This window comes from Suncus etruscus, chromosome 1 (genome assembly GCF_024139225.1).
Source record: "Suncus etruscus isolate mSunEtr1 chromosome 1, mSunEtr1.pri.cur, whole genome shotgun sequence".
Lineage (NCBI taxonomy): Eukaryota > Metazoa > Chordata > Mammalia > Eulipotyphla > Soricidae > Suncus > Suncus etruscus.
This window is the reverse complement of record NC_064848.1, coordinates 4848288-4862623: the sequence shown is the minus strand read 5'-3', so window position 1 is coordinate 4862623 and position 14336 is coordinate 4848288. Positions and strand designations below refer to the sequence as shown.

The window sequence follows — 14336 nt, the reverse complement described above, 5'->3', positions numbered from 1 at the left end:
CCTCCATCCCTTTTTTCTCTCCTTCCTTCCTTCCTTCCTTCCTTCCTTCCTTCCTTCCTTCCTTCCTTCCTTCCTTCCTTCCTTCCTTCCTTCCTTCCTTCCTTCCTTCCTTCCTCCCTTCTTCCCTCCCTCCCTCCCTCCCTCCCTTCCTCTCTCCCTCCCTCCCTCCCTCCCTCCTTCCCTTCCTTCCTTCCTTCCTTCCTTCCTTCCTTCCTTCCTTCCTTCCTTCCTTCCTTCCTTCCTTCCTTCCTTCCTTCCTTCCTTCCTTTCTCTTTCACTCTCCCTTCCTTCCTCCCTCCCTTTCTTCCTCCCTTCCTACTTTCCTTCCTTTTTGGGGGGGGAGGGGTCACACCTGGCGATGCTCAGGAGTTACTCTTGACTATGTGCTCAGAAATCGCTCCTGGCTTGGACACCAGGGAATCTAATCGTGGTTCGTACTAGGTCATCCACGTGCAAGGCAATGTCCTACCACTGTGCCACTGCTCTGGCCCCTCTTTTCTTCTTTTTAGGCCATAAACTTTGAATAATTAGGTTTTGAACCACACCCATGGTACTTAGGAGGTTTTTCTGATTCAGTACTGGGAGGTCACTCTCAGCCTGTGCCAGGTGGTGCAGGGGATCAAACCTGGGATCATATGGGGTGAAGTGTTACAATCAGTCCATTATATATTTTGTTTTACTTTCTTTTAAATAAAAGTTTACCTCTTTCCTTTTATTGTTGCTATTGTGTTGTGGTGCTCACGTACTTGGTTGTGTTGCTTACTGGGGGCACACAGGTCCCAATGCTGTAGGTCTTTGGTGCTTGCACCATCTGGTTGGACACCAGCAAGAGCAATAACACTCTGTTATGTAGGGCAGATCCCAGACAGCTCAGTTGCAGACACTGCCTCCAGCATATATCGTCAGCACTGAGGATCAGAGTCTCACTGCTTGCAATACCAGTGCTGTTATCCCTCAGCCTCAAGCCTTCTTTTTATACACACATAATGTGACTGTCAAAGCAAGATTGCAGTGACATAAGTTTATAACAACTATAGCCTCTTAGTGGAGAAATGCCTGTTAGAGATACATGCATGTCCAATAGCAAAGGCAGTCTCAATAATATTTGGGTGGGTACCCTTTATTTTTGCTGTGGATTAAGTATAAAGTAAAAATATTTAGAAAAATAAGTATTTATTTTATTATATGCAAAAGAGAAGTGCTTGCTGGCCTAGTTGTAACTCACACTGTATGTATACTGAGTCTTAAAAAGGACCAAATGCATAAAAGCTAATTGTAAATTTTAGAATTTGATGCTTTTTGAGGGGAGGGCCATACCCAGTGATGCTCAGGGGTTACTCCTGGATATGCGCTCAGAAATTGCTTCTAGCTTGGGGGACCATATGGGACACCAGGGGATCGAACCACAGTCCGTCCTGGGTCAGTTGTGTGCAAGGCAAACGCCCTACCACTGTGCCATCGCTCCTGCCCCTGGTTTTGGGGGATATCATTAACCTTTATTTAAGGGAAATAAATATCCACTTTGGTTTTTAGGCCACATATTATTCATGTGAAAGTTGAAATAATTTTAGGTCTGGTGACTAGTTGCTAGCTTGAGTTAGGACTATAAAGTTAAATTATGAGGCTGGACAAGGATTAAGACACTTGCATGGCAGTAACTCCACTTTGAATCCCTAGTACTTATGGTCCTTCAAGAACTGCTGGGGTCACTCCTGAGCATGAAGCTTCAATATTGATGGTTTTGCCCCCTCCTACACACACACACACACACACACACACACACACACACACACACACGAAAGAAGTTAATCATTTACCCAAACACCAGGCAAGTTGTTTTTTGGTTGGTTGCCTTGTTTGTTTAAGAACAGTAGATAAGGGGCCGGAGCAGTGGTGTAAATGGTAGGACGTTTGCCTTGTATGCACTAACCTAGGATCATGGTTTGATCCCCTGACGTCCCATATGGTCCCTCAAGCCAGGAGCAATTTTTGAGTGCATAGTCAGGAGTAACCCCTGAGTGACACTGGCTATGGCTCAAAAGCAAAAAAAAAAAAAAAAAAAAAAAAAAGAACAGTAGATAAGGTTGTTCATTTGTAAATCTCTAGAACTCCCAGCATAGTATCAGGCAAATGGTAGATATGTTGGATGGATTTCTGGAATGCCTGATGGTTAATGAATGAAGTGCTAACATATAGTACCAGGGAGATTGGCTCCTGGTAGAAAGTGTTTGGCACAAAGGGAAAGGAAATGCAATTATGTTAATGATGTTTTGAAATAATCACTCTGGATAAGAACTAGGAGCTGAAAGGATGTAAATTTAGATAAGAGATATGGGAAAAAAGGTAAATTAGGGAGTGAGAGAAAGAGAGAGAGGGAGGGAGAAAGAGAGGGAGAAGAGAGAGAAAGACTGCCATGGAGACATTGGTGGTAAAGGGATGGGTGTTGGTACATTGTCTGACTGAAGAGAGAGAAAGTGTCTGCCACAGAGACAGAGGAGGGAAACTGGAGACATTGGTGGTAAAAGAATGAGTATATGACTGAAACTTCACAATCAACAACTTTAGGCTGTGTATCTTGTAGTGATTAAATTAACATGTAAAATGAACCAGCCTTCCCTAGCCCATCTACCATGAAATCCTATGGACTATTTTTAAAATATAGATCTCCTGCAAAGACTGCTCAGAAATTCAGTTTAGGTTTAGTCCTCCGCAACTTCACTGTTGAACCATGGTAGTTTCTTACTGCTCCATTTCTGTCTTTTTTATTCTGAACAGCAACCAAACTTTAGTTCGATCCTGTTAGAAGTTTAGTAAGATTGTAGCACTTAAAATCTTCCAGTCTTTACCACCTTGCTCTGGAGTGAAAGCCAGGACCTCAAAAATGCTTCACAAAGTCCTGCTCATCTGCTTCCATCTCTGCCCCGTCATTTCTTCCTTTCTCTCTGCTCTCTTGGTCTGTTCCAGCTACTCTGCTCCAAATATGTCATCTATTCTGCATTTCCTCTGCTTTTACCCAATACTTCTTGGCCCACTTGCTCCCATTTGCTTTCACTTAGCCTGAATCTAAGTTTCTTGAAAGTAAGGGTTTTTGTTTTCAGTTACCCATCTTTTGCATTGGAAAGAGAAGAGAAGCAAAGATGTGGAGTGAAAATTTCTGTATAGGAAGATTTTGCCTTCAAAACCATGGCCTCTGCTCCTATCCAGATCCTTAGATTATACCAGTGTGAAGGGGTCTGTATTGTGAAGTTGTCCTGACACTGCCCCCTTTGCTTTCATTAACCTCTAGGCTTTCTGTTTTCATTTCTTTCTCTTGCCTTGGGGGGAAAAATTCGCTGGAGCTCCATTTGCCTCTCACCTGGCACTAGAACATTGTGACAACTGATATCTATAATATGGCCTTAACTTTTTGTCATTTTCTGTAGAAGTAATATGGTTTCCCTCCACAACCCCTCTGCTGGTCTGTGGGTGCTAGTTGGATGAGAGCCTCAGCCCATGCTGTTAACTCAGCGGTAGGCACTAGTACTTGCTGCTCTGATCGCCCCTTACCTGAGGTTGCCTCTCCTCTGTTGGGACTTTATGTTCTTCCTTTTGGCTTCACTTTCAGATTGCATGTTGCTTCAAATAAAATTGCTAAGAACATATGGCCTGTTATGAGTCTCTTCTCCCAAACTCTGCCATTTTGTGTATTTGTGACACACTGCAGATTTTGTGAAGATTGCTTCATAATATTTGTTTACCATCTGCTGCACTCTGTTTGGTATCTTGCTAGGATTTTTCCCTCCATTTTAAGTGACATTAACAAAATCCAGCCAGTACATAGACTTTTCTGGTTCTACTTTCACTTCCCTAATGTGCTGGAAAATCATATTACTATGCTCCAGGCAACTGAGAAGCCTGGAATTCTCATTGTGAACTAGTGTTTCAGCGCTCTTACCACCCTCTCCATTCTTGGTCATATCCAGTAATGTTTTCTTGGTCAGATGGCAAAGAACCTCTCCACGTAGAAGACAAAAAGTTCACAGCATCTTTCTACTCTCTACTTTGAACCACTACTTTCTGGTGTTTCTTGCCAACATTTATATTTTTAAAACTTCGTGCCATTTTAGTAACTTTTTATGATTTATAGTTCCAGTTAGGATACTTTTATAGCTGATTTAGATTGATAGGCAAAAACCCAGAATTTTTGCTAGACGGACAGCTTCTGTCTGCATTTAATTTGGGGGGGGGGTTTGGGCCACACCAGGTGATGCTCAGGGGTTACTCCTGGCTATGCGCTCAGAAATTGCTCCTGGCTTGGGGGACCATATGGGACGCCGGGGGGATTGAACCACCGTCCTTCCTAGGCTAGCGCTGGCAAGGCAGATGCCTTACTGCTGTGCCACCGCCCTGGCCTCTGCATTTAATTTTTAATCCATGAGAACATTTTGACTTATTTTGATATTGAATTGGTTGGTGATTATTTCTACTTTTTGCCTTTAACTAACTTCCCCTGCCTACAGGTCATTGTCGTTACTTTTTTTTTTTTTTTTTGGTTTTATGAGTCACACCTGGCAGCGCTCAGGAGTTACTCCTGCCTCCTCTGTGCTCAGATATTGCTCCTAGAAGGCTTGGGGGATCATATGGGATGCCAGAATTCAAACCACTGTCCGTCCTGGTTTGGCTGCATGCAAGGCAAATGCCTTACCACTTGCATTATTGCTCCGACCTCTGTTGTTGTTACCTTTTAATTTTTCCCGAGTTTAATTGAGATAGGATTTACACAAAATGTTGGGTAAGTTTAAGGTATACAATTCTTTTTTTGATCCAATTATATATTGTAAGTTGATTTCATGTACTAATGAAATAGTGTTAGCTGACATCCCTATTCTGTCATGTAATTACCATATTTTTTGGGTGCAAATGCTTTGGACCTAGTCTGAGCAGTATACAAGTAAATAATAAACTGATATTAGTTATAATCACTACAGTGACATTAGATCCCAAAGGTCTTGTTGGTAATAACTGAAAATTTGTACCCACGGGTAAGTATGTCTGCATTTTTCTCCTCTCATTGTCTTCTCTTTTTCTGAGCTTGGCATCTTCAAATTCCACATTTAACTGATATCACATGGCATTTGTCTTCGTCTAACTTATTTATTTTAGCACAATGCCCTCAAGTTTCATCCATTTGTTGTCAGAAAAGGCAGGCTGTCTGTCTTTCTAGAGATTCAATAACAAGTTCACTTAGTATATTTACCACATCTTCTAATACATTGTCTTACTGATGGACAGTGAGGTTGTTTCTGTGTCTTGGCTATTGTGGACAGTGCTCAGTAAACACCAGGCGCAGCTCTCTCTTTCTGAGAAACTGATTCCAGATACTGATTCCAATTCCTTTTGATCCATAGAGGAGGGATTTCTGGATCTATGGCAGTCAATCTGGGGTCTGAGAATACACCTGACTGTGCTCAGGGATCATTTCTAGGAGTTGTGGGACATTTCGCCAGGGATGGAACCAGGCCAGCCACATGCCACACAAATGTTTCAATCCTTGTGCTTATTCTCTGACTGGGAATATTCTTTTTTTTTGGGGGGGGGGTGTCACACCCAGTGATGCTCAGGGGTTACTCCTGGCTATGAGCTTAGAAATCACTCCTGGCTTGGGGGACCATATAGGATGCCAGGGATCAAACTCAGGTCCCCCTGTGACTGAGAAATTTTTTTTTAATTTTTTTTGGGGGGGCACACCCAGCAGCGCTCAGGGATTACTCCTGGCTCTTCACTCAGAAGTCGCTCCTGGCAGGCTTAGGGGGCCCATATGAATCTGTCCTGTGTTGGCCGCATGCAAGGCAAATGCCCTACCGCTGTCCTATCACTTTGGCCCCCAGTGACTGAGAATATTTTTAACTTTTTGTGGAGACTCTGGACTGTTTTCCATTGTACCTGCACCAGTTTTTATTTCCACTACCAGTGCATTAATTACTCTTTTCCCCCCTCCTTATAACACAGTATCTCTTGTTTGTTCATGTGATTTTGTGCTCCTTACGCCTGGTGGTATTCAAGGTCTCCCAGTACCATATTTAGCCTTGCTAGGGTTGCTGAGGGCTATGCGGTGCCAGAGAGCTAACCTGAGTTTCACATATGTAAGCTCTGTTCTCTGCTATTTGAGCCACACCTCTGACTCTCTGGCCTTTATTTTATTTTTATTAATATATTCTTAGTTTGGGGCTTGTACCAGTAACATGTAGGGCTGGATTACAGCCCAAGCAGCCACATGCAAGGCAAATGCCTCCCGTCATGCACTTCAACATCTCCTTTGCTCTTTACATCTCTTCAACATCTCCTTTGCCCTTTACTTTTCTCCAGCAGTGCAGGAGTCTACAAGCTTTTCCTGGCAATTTTCAGAGCTGTGTGTGTGGGAGGCTGATGGTTCAGTGATTGAGCATGGTGATATTTTTCTGGTTGTTGATGCTGGGGGTTTCCAGGTCTACAGACCCTGTAGAGCTAGGGGGAAGGACTAATATACTGGGAATTAAACTTGGAGTCTTAAACTTGCAGGATATGCATCCCACCTCTTTCATCTCCTCCCCTCTGTCATTCACTTTATCTTGTCTTGTTGTGGTGTTAGGGATTGAACTCAGAGCCATACATACACATACGTCAAGTCACCTCCCATACATTCTCATGCATGTAGGTGATTTGCATGTCAGTGATGATCAGTACATGAAATACCTTCCCATTTGCATGATTTCTTAGAAAAATATCCTCTCATGCAATCTGTCAAGTCCAGTGGTTGGATTTTGGGCCACCCTTAGTGGGCTGTTTGAGAGTTTGAGTTTGACTTCACCATCAGTTATCTTATATGTGTGCTCTATATCTCACTCAGGCTTGAGAAGTGAAGAATTCTTGACAAGTGAAGATTTCTTCATTAAAACTGGAGTCACTGATATTAGAGTGAATCTACCCTCCAACAAATGGAACCTCTTATTAATCCAAGAGAACCATTCTCCAATCTGTCATGTAGACCATTTAATCCCCAGACTGATTTAGAATGTCCCTTTTGACTGTCCAAACCTTCCTCAGAGACTTGGACTCTGGAAGAACAGCTTCAGCTCTCCCATTTGGATGCTTCAGCATCCCCTATACTTCAAAGCTAGTGGCCTCATGTTGTTTATAGCGTCAAGGAATTATTTTGATAGCTGACTTAGGTAATCCTTTTTTTCTTCCTTCCCTCTCTATATCTCTAAAATAATTTCTTAGGAATTTCACAGAACCTAGAATATCATAATCTTTTCTTTGAAGTTGATTTAAAGGTTTGAGCTCTGGGGGCTAAAGAGATAGTACAGAGAGAAAGGTACTTGCCTTAAATGCAGCTGACCTTGGCATTCCTGACACCACCATGGTCCCCTAAATGCTACTAGGAGTCACTTCTAAACACTGAATAGCCCCTGAGCACTGCATTTGTAGCCCTAACCCTCCAAAAACTGTTAAGCTTTGAATTAATAAAATAACTTTTTAGTTTGGGGCCATACTCAATGATACTAAAGGCCTACTTACTTCTGGATCTACACTCAGGAATCACTCCTGGTGGTCCTCAGGGGACCATATGGAGTTTTGGGAAGAAAACCAAGGTCAGTCACAAGCAAGACAAGCTCCTTGCCCACTGTAGTGTCATTCTGGCTCCTGAAAAAAAAAATTTTTTTTTAACTGGGTTAAGTTGGGACTCACTGGTGCTCAGGGGCTACTTCCAACTACAGTGGCAGAAACTGAATTGGAATTGGTGGTGCTTTACCTCCTGTACTATCTCTCCAGGGGTCCTCAAGCTCTGATTTTGAGAGTTTTGGGACCTCTTTGTATTGTTATTACTGTCTCCTGGAGTAGAAAGGCTGTGATTTAAGTTATTTTGGGGTATCTGCCTTCAGTATACAAATTAAAGAAGTTGTTTTTGTTTCTTGTTTTTAATGTTCTTACATATCTACTAAACACCTTATTCAACACCTTATTCAAAATCTTGAATATATTGAAATTTGAATATAAGCAATCCCTTTGTCACCATGATCTCTCTGGCCTAGAAGAAAATTTACAAAAAGCTGCTTTGTTCAGGCTGGACATTTTACCAAGTGCAGAACTTCATCAAGAACAAATCATTAAAAAAGAAAAAAGAACAAATCATTTTACACTATATCTAAGTGGAGAATTTGACTTGGTTTTGAAATCTAAATTTAAAGCGCTTTAATATCTGTTAACATGGTAACATGTGACATTATACCTTAAACATTTTCCATCTCTCTGGCTTTGGGGGCACATTCCTTGGTGCTTAGGGATCACTCCTGCTGATGCTCAGGGAACTGTAGTTGGTGCCAACGATGCACTGGCCTGGATGCCGGCAGTGTGCAAAGCAAGCCCCTTACCAACCATGCCATCTCCAGCCCTTTTATTCCATCTAGTGTTTGTAAGAAACACTTGTACTTCATTTTGAAAATACCAGTTTCTGGAACTTGTGTGGAAACTCTTCTTGATGCTCACACTAAAATATTTTCAGGTAGGGGCCCGGAGAGATAGCACAGCGGTGTTTGCCTTGCAAGCAGCCGATCCAGGACCTAAGGTGGTTGGTTCGAATCCCGGTGTCCCATATGGTCCCCCGTGCCTGCCAGGAGTGATTTCTGAGCAGACAGCCAGGAGTCACCCCTGAGAACCGCCGGGTGTGGCCCAAAAAAACAAAAACAACAAAAACAAATTTCAGGTTGGAGAGGAGACTCAATTAATTGAGTGCAGGTTTTATTGGGGGAGCCCTATCTTCCACAACACCACAAGGTCTCCCAAACACCACCAGGTGTTACTCCGCTCCCTATAATTTTTACCTACATTTTTGTCTCTGTCATCTCAACACAAAACAAAACAAATGGATAAAGGAGGGAAAGTGCTAGATTAAATTGCCTTTTTATTTCTTTGTATGACAGCCCTAGAAAAGTGCCTTTTTCTTTTTTTTAATATAAATCTTTAAACACTACGATTACAAGCATGTTTGTAGTTGGGTTTCAGTCATAAACAGAATCCCCCCGCCCCCTTCACCAGCGCATCATTCCCACCACCAATGCCCCCCTCTTCCCTGTACCTGCCTGTATTCGCGACAGGCATTCTACTTCTCTTATTCTTTAACATTGTCACGCTAGTTGTTAGTGTAGTTATTTCCCTAACAGCGTTCACCACTCCTTTGCTGAAAGACACCAAGCTTTCTTTTATACAGAAGGAAGGCGAGTCCTAATTGCATAACCCTACTGTTGCTTTTCCAGAGTTCTCAGATGTGTCAGTATGAGGTTTGATGGGACTGATGCACATGCGTTGGAGAACTCGGGAGTGACCCAGAAGCAAGGGACAAATGCGTTGGAGAGAATATCCTGCAGAATGCTAGTGGCTCCACGACTGGTTGCCAGACTCACATGCTGGTTCCATCATTGCTGGTGGCTGCTGGGGATAAAGAGGAAGCCACATTTTTTGCTCTGCAGTAGACTTAATTGGAAAGAAAGAAGTTCTGTTGTCTGGTCCCTGAGCAGGTGGATATTTTCAGAACTGCTAGATGGGAAACAGCTAGATGGGGATTGTGGACTGCAGAGAAGAGTGTGCTGAGTTGTACTCCTTGCATTTTCAGTAAGATTCCCCAGAGCATGTCTTGTAAACAGATGACAAGAGATTTGTCTCTTTCTGCAGTCCCAGGGGTCAGGTTTTCTGCATCTGATCTCATCAGCAATTAGAGACCCAGGAGTAACCAAAAAATAGCCCTGAGTGTTTAACAAGCGCACCACAACTACTTCTAAATGAGAGCATGCCTGGCACATCCAAGTCTCCTGAGAGGCCACAGACTTCCTTTAGCAAGGTTGTCATTGCATGCTTTTGGTATCCTCCTCCTTTTCTTTCCTTCCCTACTCAACCTTACCCCTCTCTTTTTCCTTTTCCTCTCTCCCTTTTTCTCCTTCCCTTCCTTCTCTTCTTATTCTTTCTTCCATCCTTCCTTCTTTTCTTTCTCCTGTCCTTTCTTCCCCTCCCTTCTTCCTTTTCTCCCTCTCCCCCTTCCTTTCTTCCTTCCACACTCAGAGGTGCTGGGGGTTAAGATGGGGTGGTACTTGGTACTAATGATGAAAGAGGCACATACATGCAAGGTCCATGCTCAACCTCTTTTCTATTCTTTTCTTTTTTTTAAGGTCTGTGATTGTTGGCTGTTGTTTCTTTCTACATTTCTTTATATTCCACATGGATCTTTATTCTTTCTTTAACTCGTTTTATTTGTTTCTTTCATTATTTTGGTTTTTGGACCATACTTGGCAATGCTTAAGGCTTACTCCTGGCTCTGCACTCACGTATCACTACTGACAGGCTTAGGGGACCATATGGGATGCCAGGGATGGAACCAGAGTCAGCCATGTGTAACACAAGCACCCTGACTGCTGTATTAACTGTGACCCCCTCTTGAGTTATTTTGCTCAGGACAGTGCCATCCAGCTCCAGCCAAATTGCAGCAAACTGCATGATTCATCTTTTCTTACAGCTTGGTAGTATTCTATTATGTACATATACCACAGCTTCTTTTATGCTCATCTATTCTGGGACACTTTGGGTAATTCTAGAGCTTGGCCATGGTGAGCAGTGCTGTATTGAGCATAGCAAAGCCAATGCTGTTTTGGACTAATGCTTTTGTGTCCTTGGGGTAGATGCCCAGGAGTGGAACCACTGGGTCAGGTGGAAACTTGATTCTTAAATTTTTGAGAAGTCTCCAGGCTGTTTTCTGTAGAGGCTAAACCCGATGACCCAGCAACAGTGGATGAGAATTTCTTTTCTTCTTGTCCCTCTTTTCCCATGTGTCCCTTTAGTCTTGGCCTCTTCTTCAGCTGCATCTCTGGCTCCAGGCATTTGCTTTTTATGCATTTCGAGTTTTACTGGTCTCTTAAGCTCTGAGAGTTTTTCTGAACCCTGCATGAATGGATTGTGATGGCGAGGGGGCAGTTTCATGGGACAGTTTCATTTTAGATTAAAATCAGATTTGATTAGGTTTTTGAAATAGTTTTGTAAAGCATTTATGGTTATTTTGAATAGAGCAGAAGCACAAGGGGTAGAGTGTTTGCCTTGCATGTGGCCGACCTGAGTTTGATCCTTGGATTCTTGACATCCCATATGGTCCCCTGAGTAATCCCTGAGTGCCGCTTGGTGTGGTCCAAAAATGATACAGAGAGAGAGAGAGAGAGAGAGAGAGAGAGAGAGACAGACAGACAGACAGACAGACAGACAGAGACAGACAGAGATAGAGACAGAGACAGAGACAGACAGAGACAGAGACAGAGAAACAGAGAGACACAGAGAGAACAAGAAGACACCAGTCAGATTGGGCTATGGGGATAACTTGGTAGAGTTGCTTCTCAAGGGAATTTTCTGATAGGCTTTGGTTCTTTCATGAGAGGAATGATTATCATCGCACCATCCACATCATCAGGTTGTTGTGCAGTTATTAGGGAGATATTGTGTATAAAGCCATAAGGTGCCAGGTGCCTTGTGTAAGTTTTCATGGTATTCAGAAAATGTTAGCTATTTTATCCTGCTTTAGGGCCTGGGAAAGGAGGAAGAGAGACATAGAGGGTTGGAGTCTGCTGTAGGAAAGATGAAAGAACCTACAGTAGAAGATTTGCCTTTGAGAGTTTTTAGTAGTGGTCAAACCAAACTTATTTTGTTGTACTCATTATACTTACCTTAACCTATTTACATGCCATTAAAGACCTACATGATTGATAACTTTAATTTCATTAAGCCACTAGAATTGGTATTTTTTTGGTAGATTCTGGTATTTTCAACAAAAAAGCAATTTAAAGCAACAAAAACATTCAGTGAATCCTAAAGAATGTGAGGTTGAGTTTTGTGTTGACAAGTTGTAAAAGCCAACTGTGTTCTGTCCTTTCCCTCCTCTTGAGGTGGTTTTTGTACAGGAGGGAGACTTGGGACATTGGTGATGGGAATGCTGCACTGGTGATGGGTGGTGTTCTTTACATGACTGAAACCCAAACACAAGCATGTATGTAATAAAGTTGGTTAAATTAAAAAAAATGCAAATGATCACTTAACCTTCTGTTGCTTTTTAAACAGATGAAGATGAAGATGGTGATCGAATTACAGTGAGAAGTGATGAAGAAATGAAGGCAATGCTGTCATATGTAAGTATATTGTACACGAAGCCTATTTATTAAAATGTTAATGATTAGAAGATGTTTTATCTTGGCAGGGTAAAATGTACGTGTAAGTCACAGATGTCATAACATTTTTCTGTCCAAGGTTCTCAAAAATTTCCTCACGTGAAAGTTAAGGACATTCTTTTCAGAACACACTTACTGATCATATCATGAACATTAAGAATAATGCATCTTAATGACTTTTGCATTAGGTATGGTGCAGACTAAATGGACTATCAATTTCCTGTATTTTTTATGCAGTACTTAAAGTAACGGCTCATTAAAAATGAACCCCTGGGCTCTAAAAAATTTTTCAAAATCTACTTTCAACTGGAGATCTCTTTCACCCTTCCAGACAGACTATAGTTTTAATGTAGCTGCAGGCTTAATATGGATACATGATTTAAAGATGTATGCTGTTATTTTATGCACTAACCACTTCCCATCCCCCACCTCCAAATGAACTATAGGGTTACTTACTGAATCAAAGTGATTTGAATATAGCCCTAAATGACTTTTCTTTTGTGTTTCAAATTTCAGTGAAAATTTGCATTAACATTTGTCTCTGACTGGAAGTAGATAAATCAAAAATAAAGGGCACATTTCTAAAACTGGAATACTAAACTGAACAGTTTCAACTGTAATATGGAGAAGTAGTTTTCCTGAGTTAAGTCCGGAATTCTACGGTTCCTGGTGTTTTCTTTTTCCTTTAGTTTTATTTTATGGAAGGTGTGATCCGTTCATGGAGCCTTCTCCAGTGATCTGGCAGAAAGCTTTGGACCTGAGTAAGGAGATCTCCGTTTTCCCCAGGCTTCCTGGCCTTAGGCAAATCACTTAACCTTTGGGTGCTGTAGTTGCCTCGTCTGTCAATTGTGGATAATAATACGTGTCCCTTGTATGGCACAGGGTCATTGTAATGATCAAACGCTATAATAGATGTGAAAGCCCTTTGAAAAGTTGAAAGTTCTATACAAATGCAAAGTAGTAGTATTGGAGGCTGGAATAAGGGCTCTGGCTTTGCTTGGCAGCACTAATCTTAGCTAACAGGGTAAAGGGTTTTTGAAGGACTTCAGGTTGTGCCAGGATATTGTTTCACTGTAATGAAAACTGTAAAATATCTGGATGGGATTTCGCCAATAGTTTTAATTTAGGGTAGGAAGAAAGAGAATAAGAAGGATGACATGATTAACAGAGCATTGCATTCGGACCAATGCCGCGTAGGAAAAGTCAATTTCCCATTGACTTCCCATTAACTTATTTGAGAGTCTTTGTGCACGGAGAATTTAGAGCAGGGCTCAGCTCATCAGTACCTTGAAAGGCAGCGTCGGATTGTCTGCTGAAAGGTCTAGCACGATTATTGATAGATTGGCTCACTCTCCTGAGAATGGGACATGCTTATTTTTAGAAAACACACACACGCAGATGGGTTCTAGTTTTTTCAACTAGGTCCACTGCAGAGAATTGACATTTGTGTGCTTTTATTATGTCTCTGAGGTAGCCACACACAAAGATGTGTTTTCAAGAATCCTTTTGATTAATTGTACTTTTGAGAAATGTCACCTTTTTGAGAAATGCTCATAGTAATAGCCATCATTGTTTCTGTTTCTGAGTGCCTACTATATATCAGATGCTTAAGGTAGTTCATTTGCTTAGGTTTTTAAAAACCCCTCTACAGGGCAAATACCACCATTCCTAGCTTACACATGTAAGAGGCATAGTTAAAAGGCATATCCAAGGTCTTAGATCTTAGTATGAGTTCAATTTAACTTCTCTGTTAGCCAAAAGCTATGTTTCTTCACCTTTAGATACTTTTTCTCCCATCTACCACTTTGAATAGCCATGTTGAGATCTTTCTATGTCTTCACTATGACTAGATTTGGAATGATTTGTGTGTAACACCTTTATTGAGATAGCTTTAGCATATGTTCTTTAAGACATACATGTTTTCTCAAATGCAGTGTTTATTTTTGTGTTGTAGGAAAATGGTAGTGCAGTTTCCTGCAATTTCTTGAGAACTGCCCAACTATTTGGATTTTACTATCTGATCCATTTTATTTGTTTTATTTTGTTTTGTTTATTTCGGAGGAGATACTCCTGGCTGGGTTCAGAGTGATAGCACAGAAGATAGAGCATTTTCATTGCATGTGA

The 14336-nt window shown here is 41.7% G+C and overlaps 1 protein-coding gene across 1 annotated transcript in view; it reads left to right on the top strand.

The window, feature by feature from the left end:
• MAP2K5 (mitogen-activated protein kinase kinase 5) overlaps positions 1–14336 on the top strand; it is a 261121-nt gene that overhangs the window by 17346 nt on the left and 229439 nt on the right. The window contains exon 4 of the mRNA XM_049782784.1: positions 12106–12173. Within this exon, the coding sequence (XP_049638741.1) occupies positions 12106–12173 (68 nt within the window). The remainder of the gene's footprint in view (positions 1–12105; positions 12174–14336) is intronic.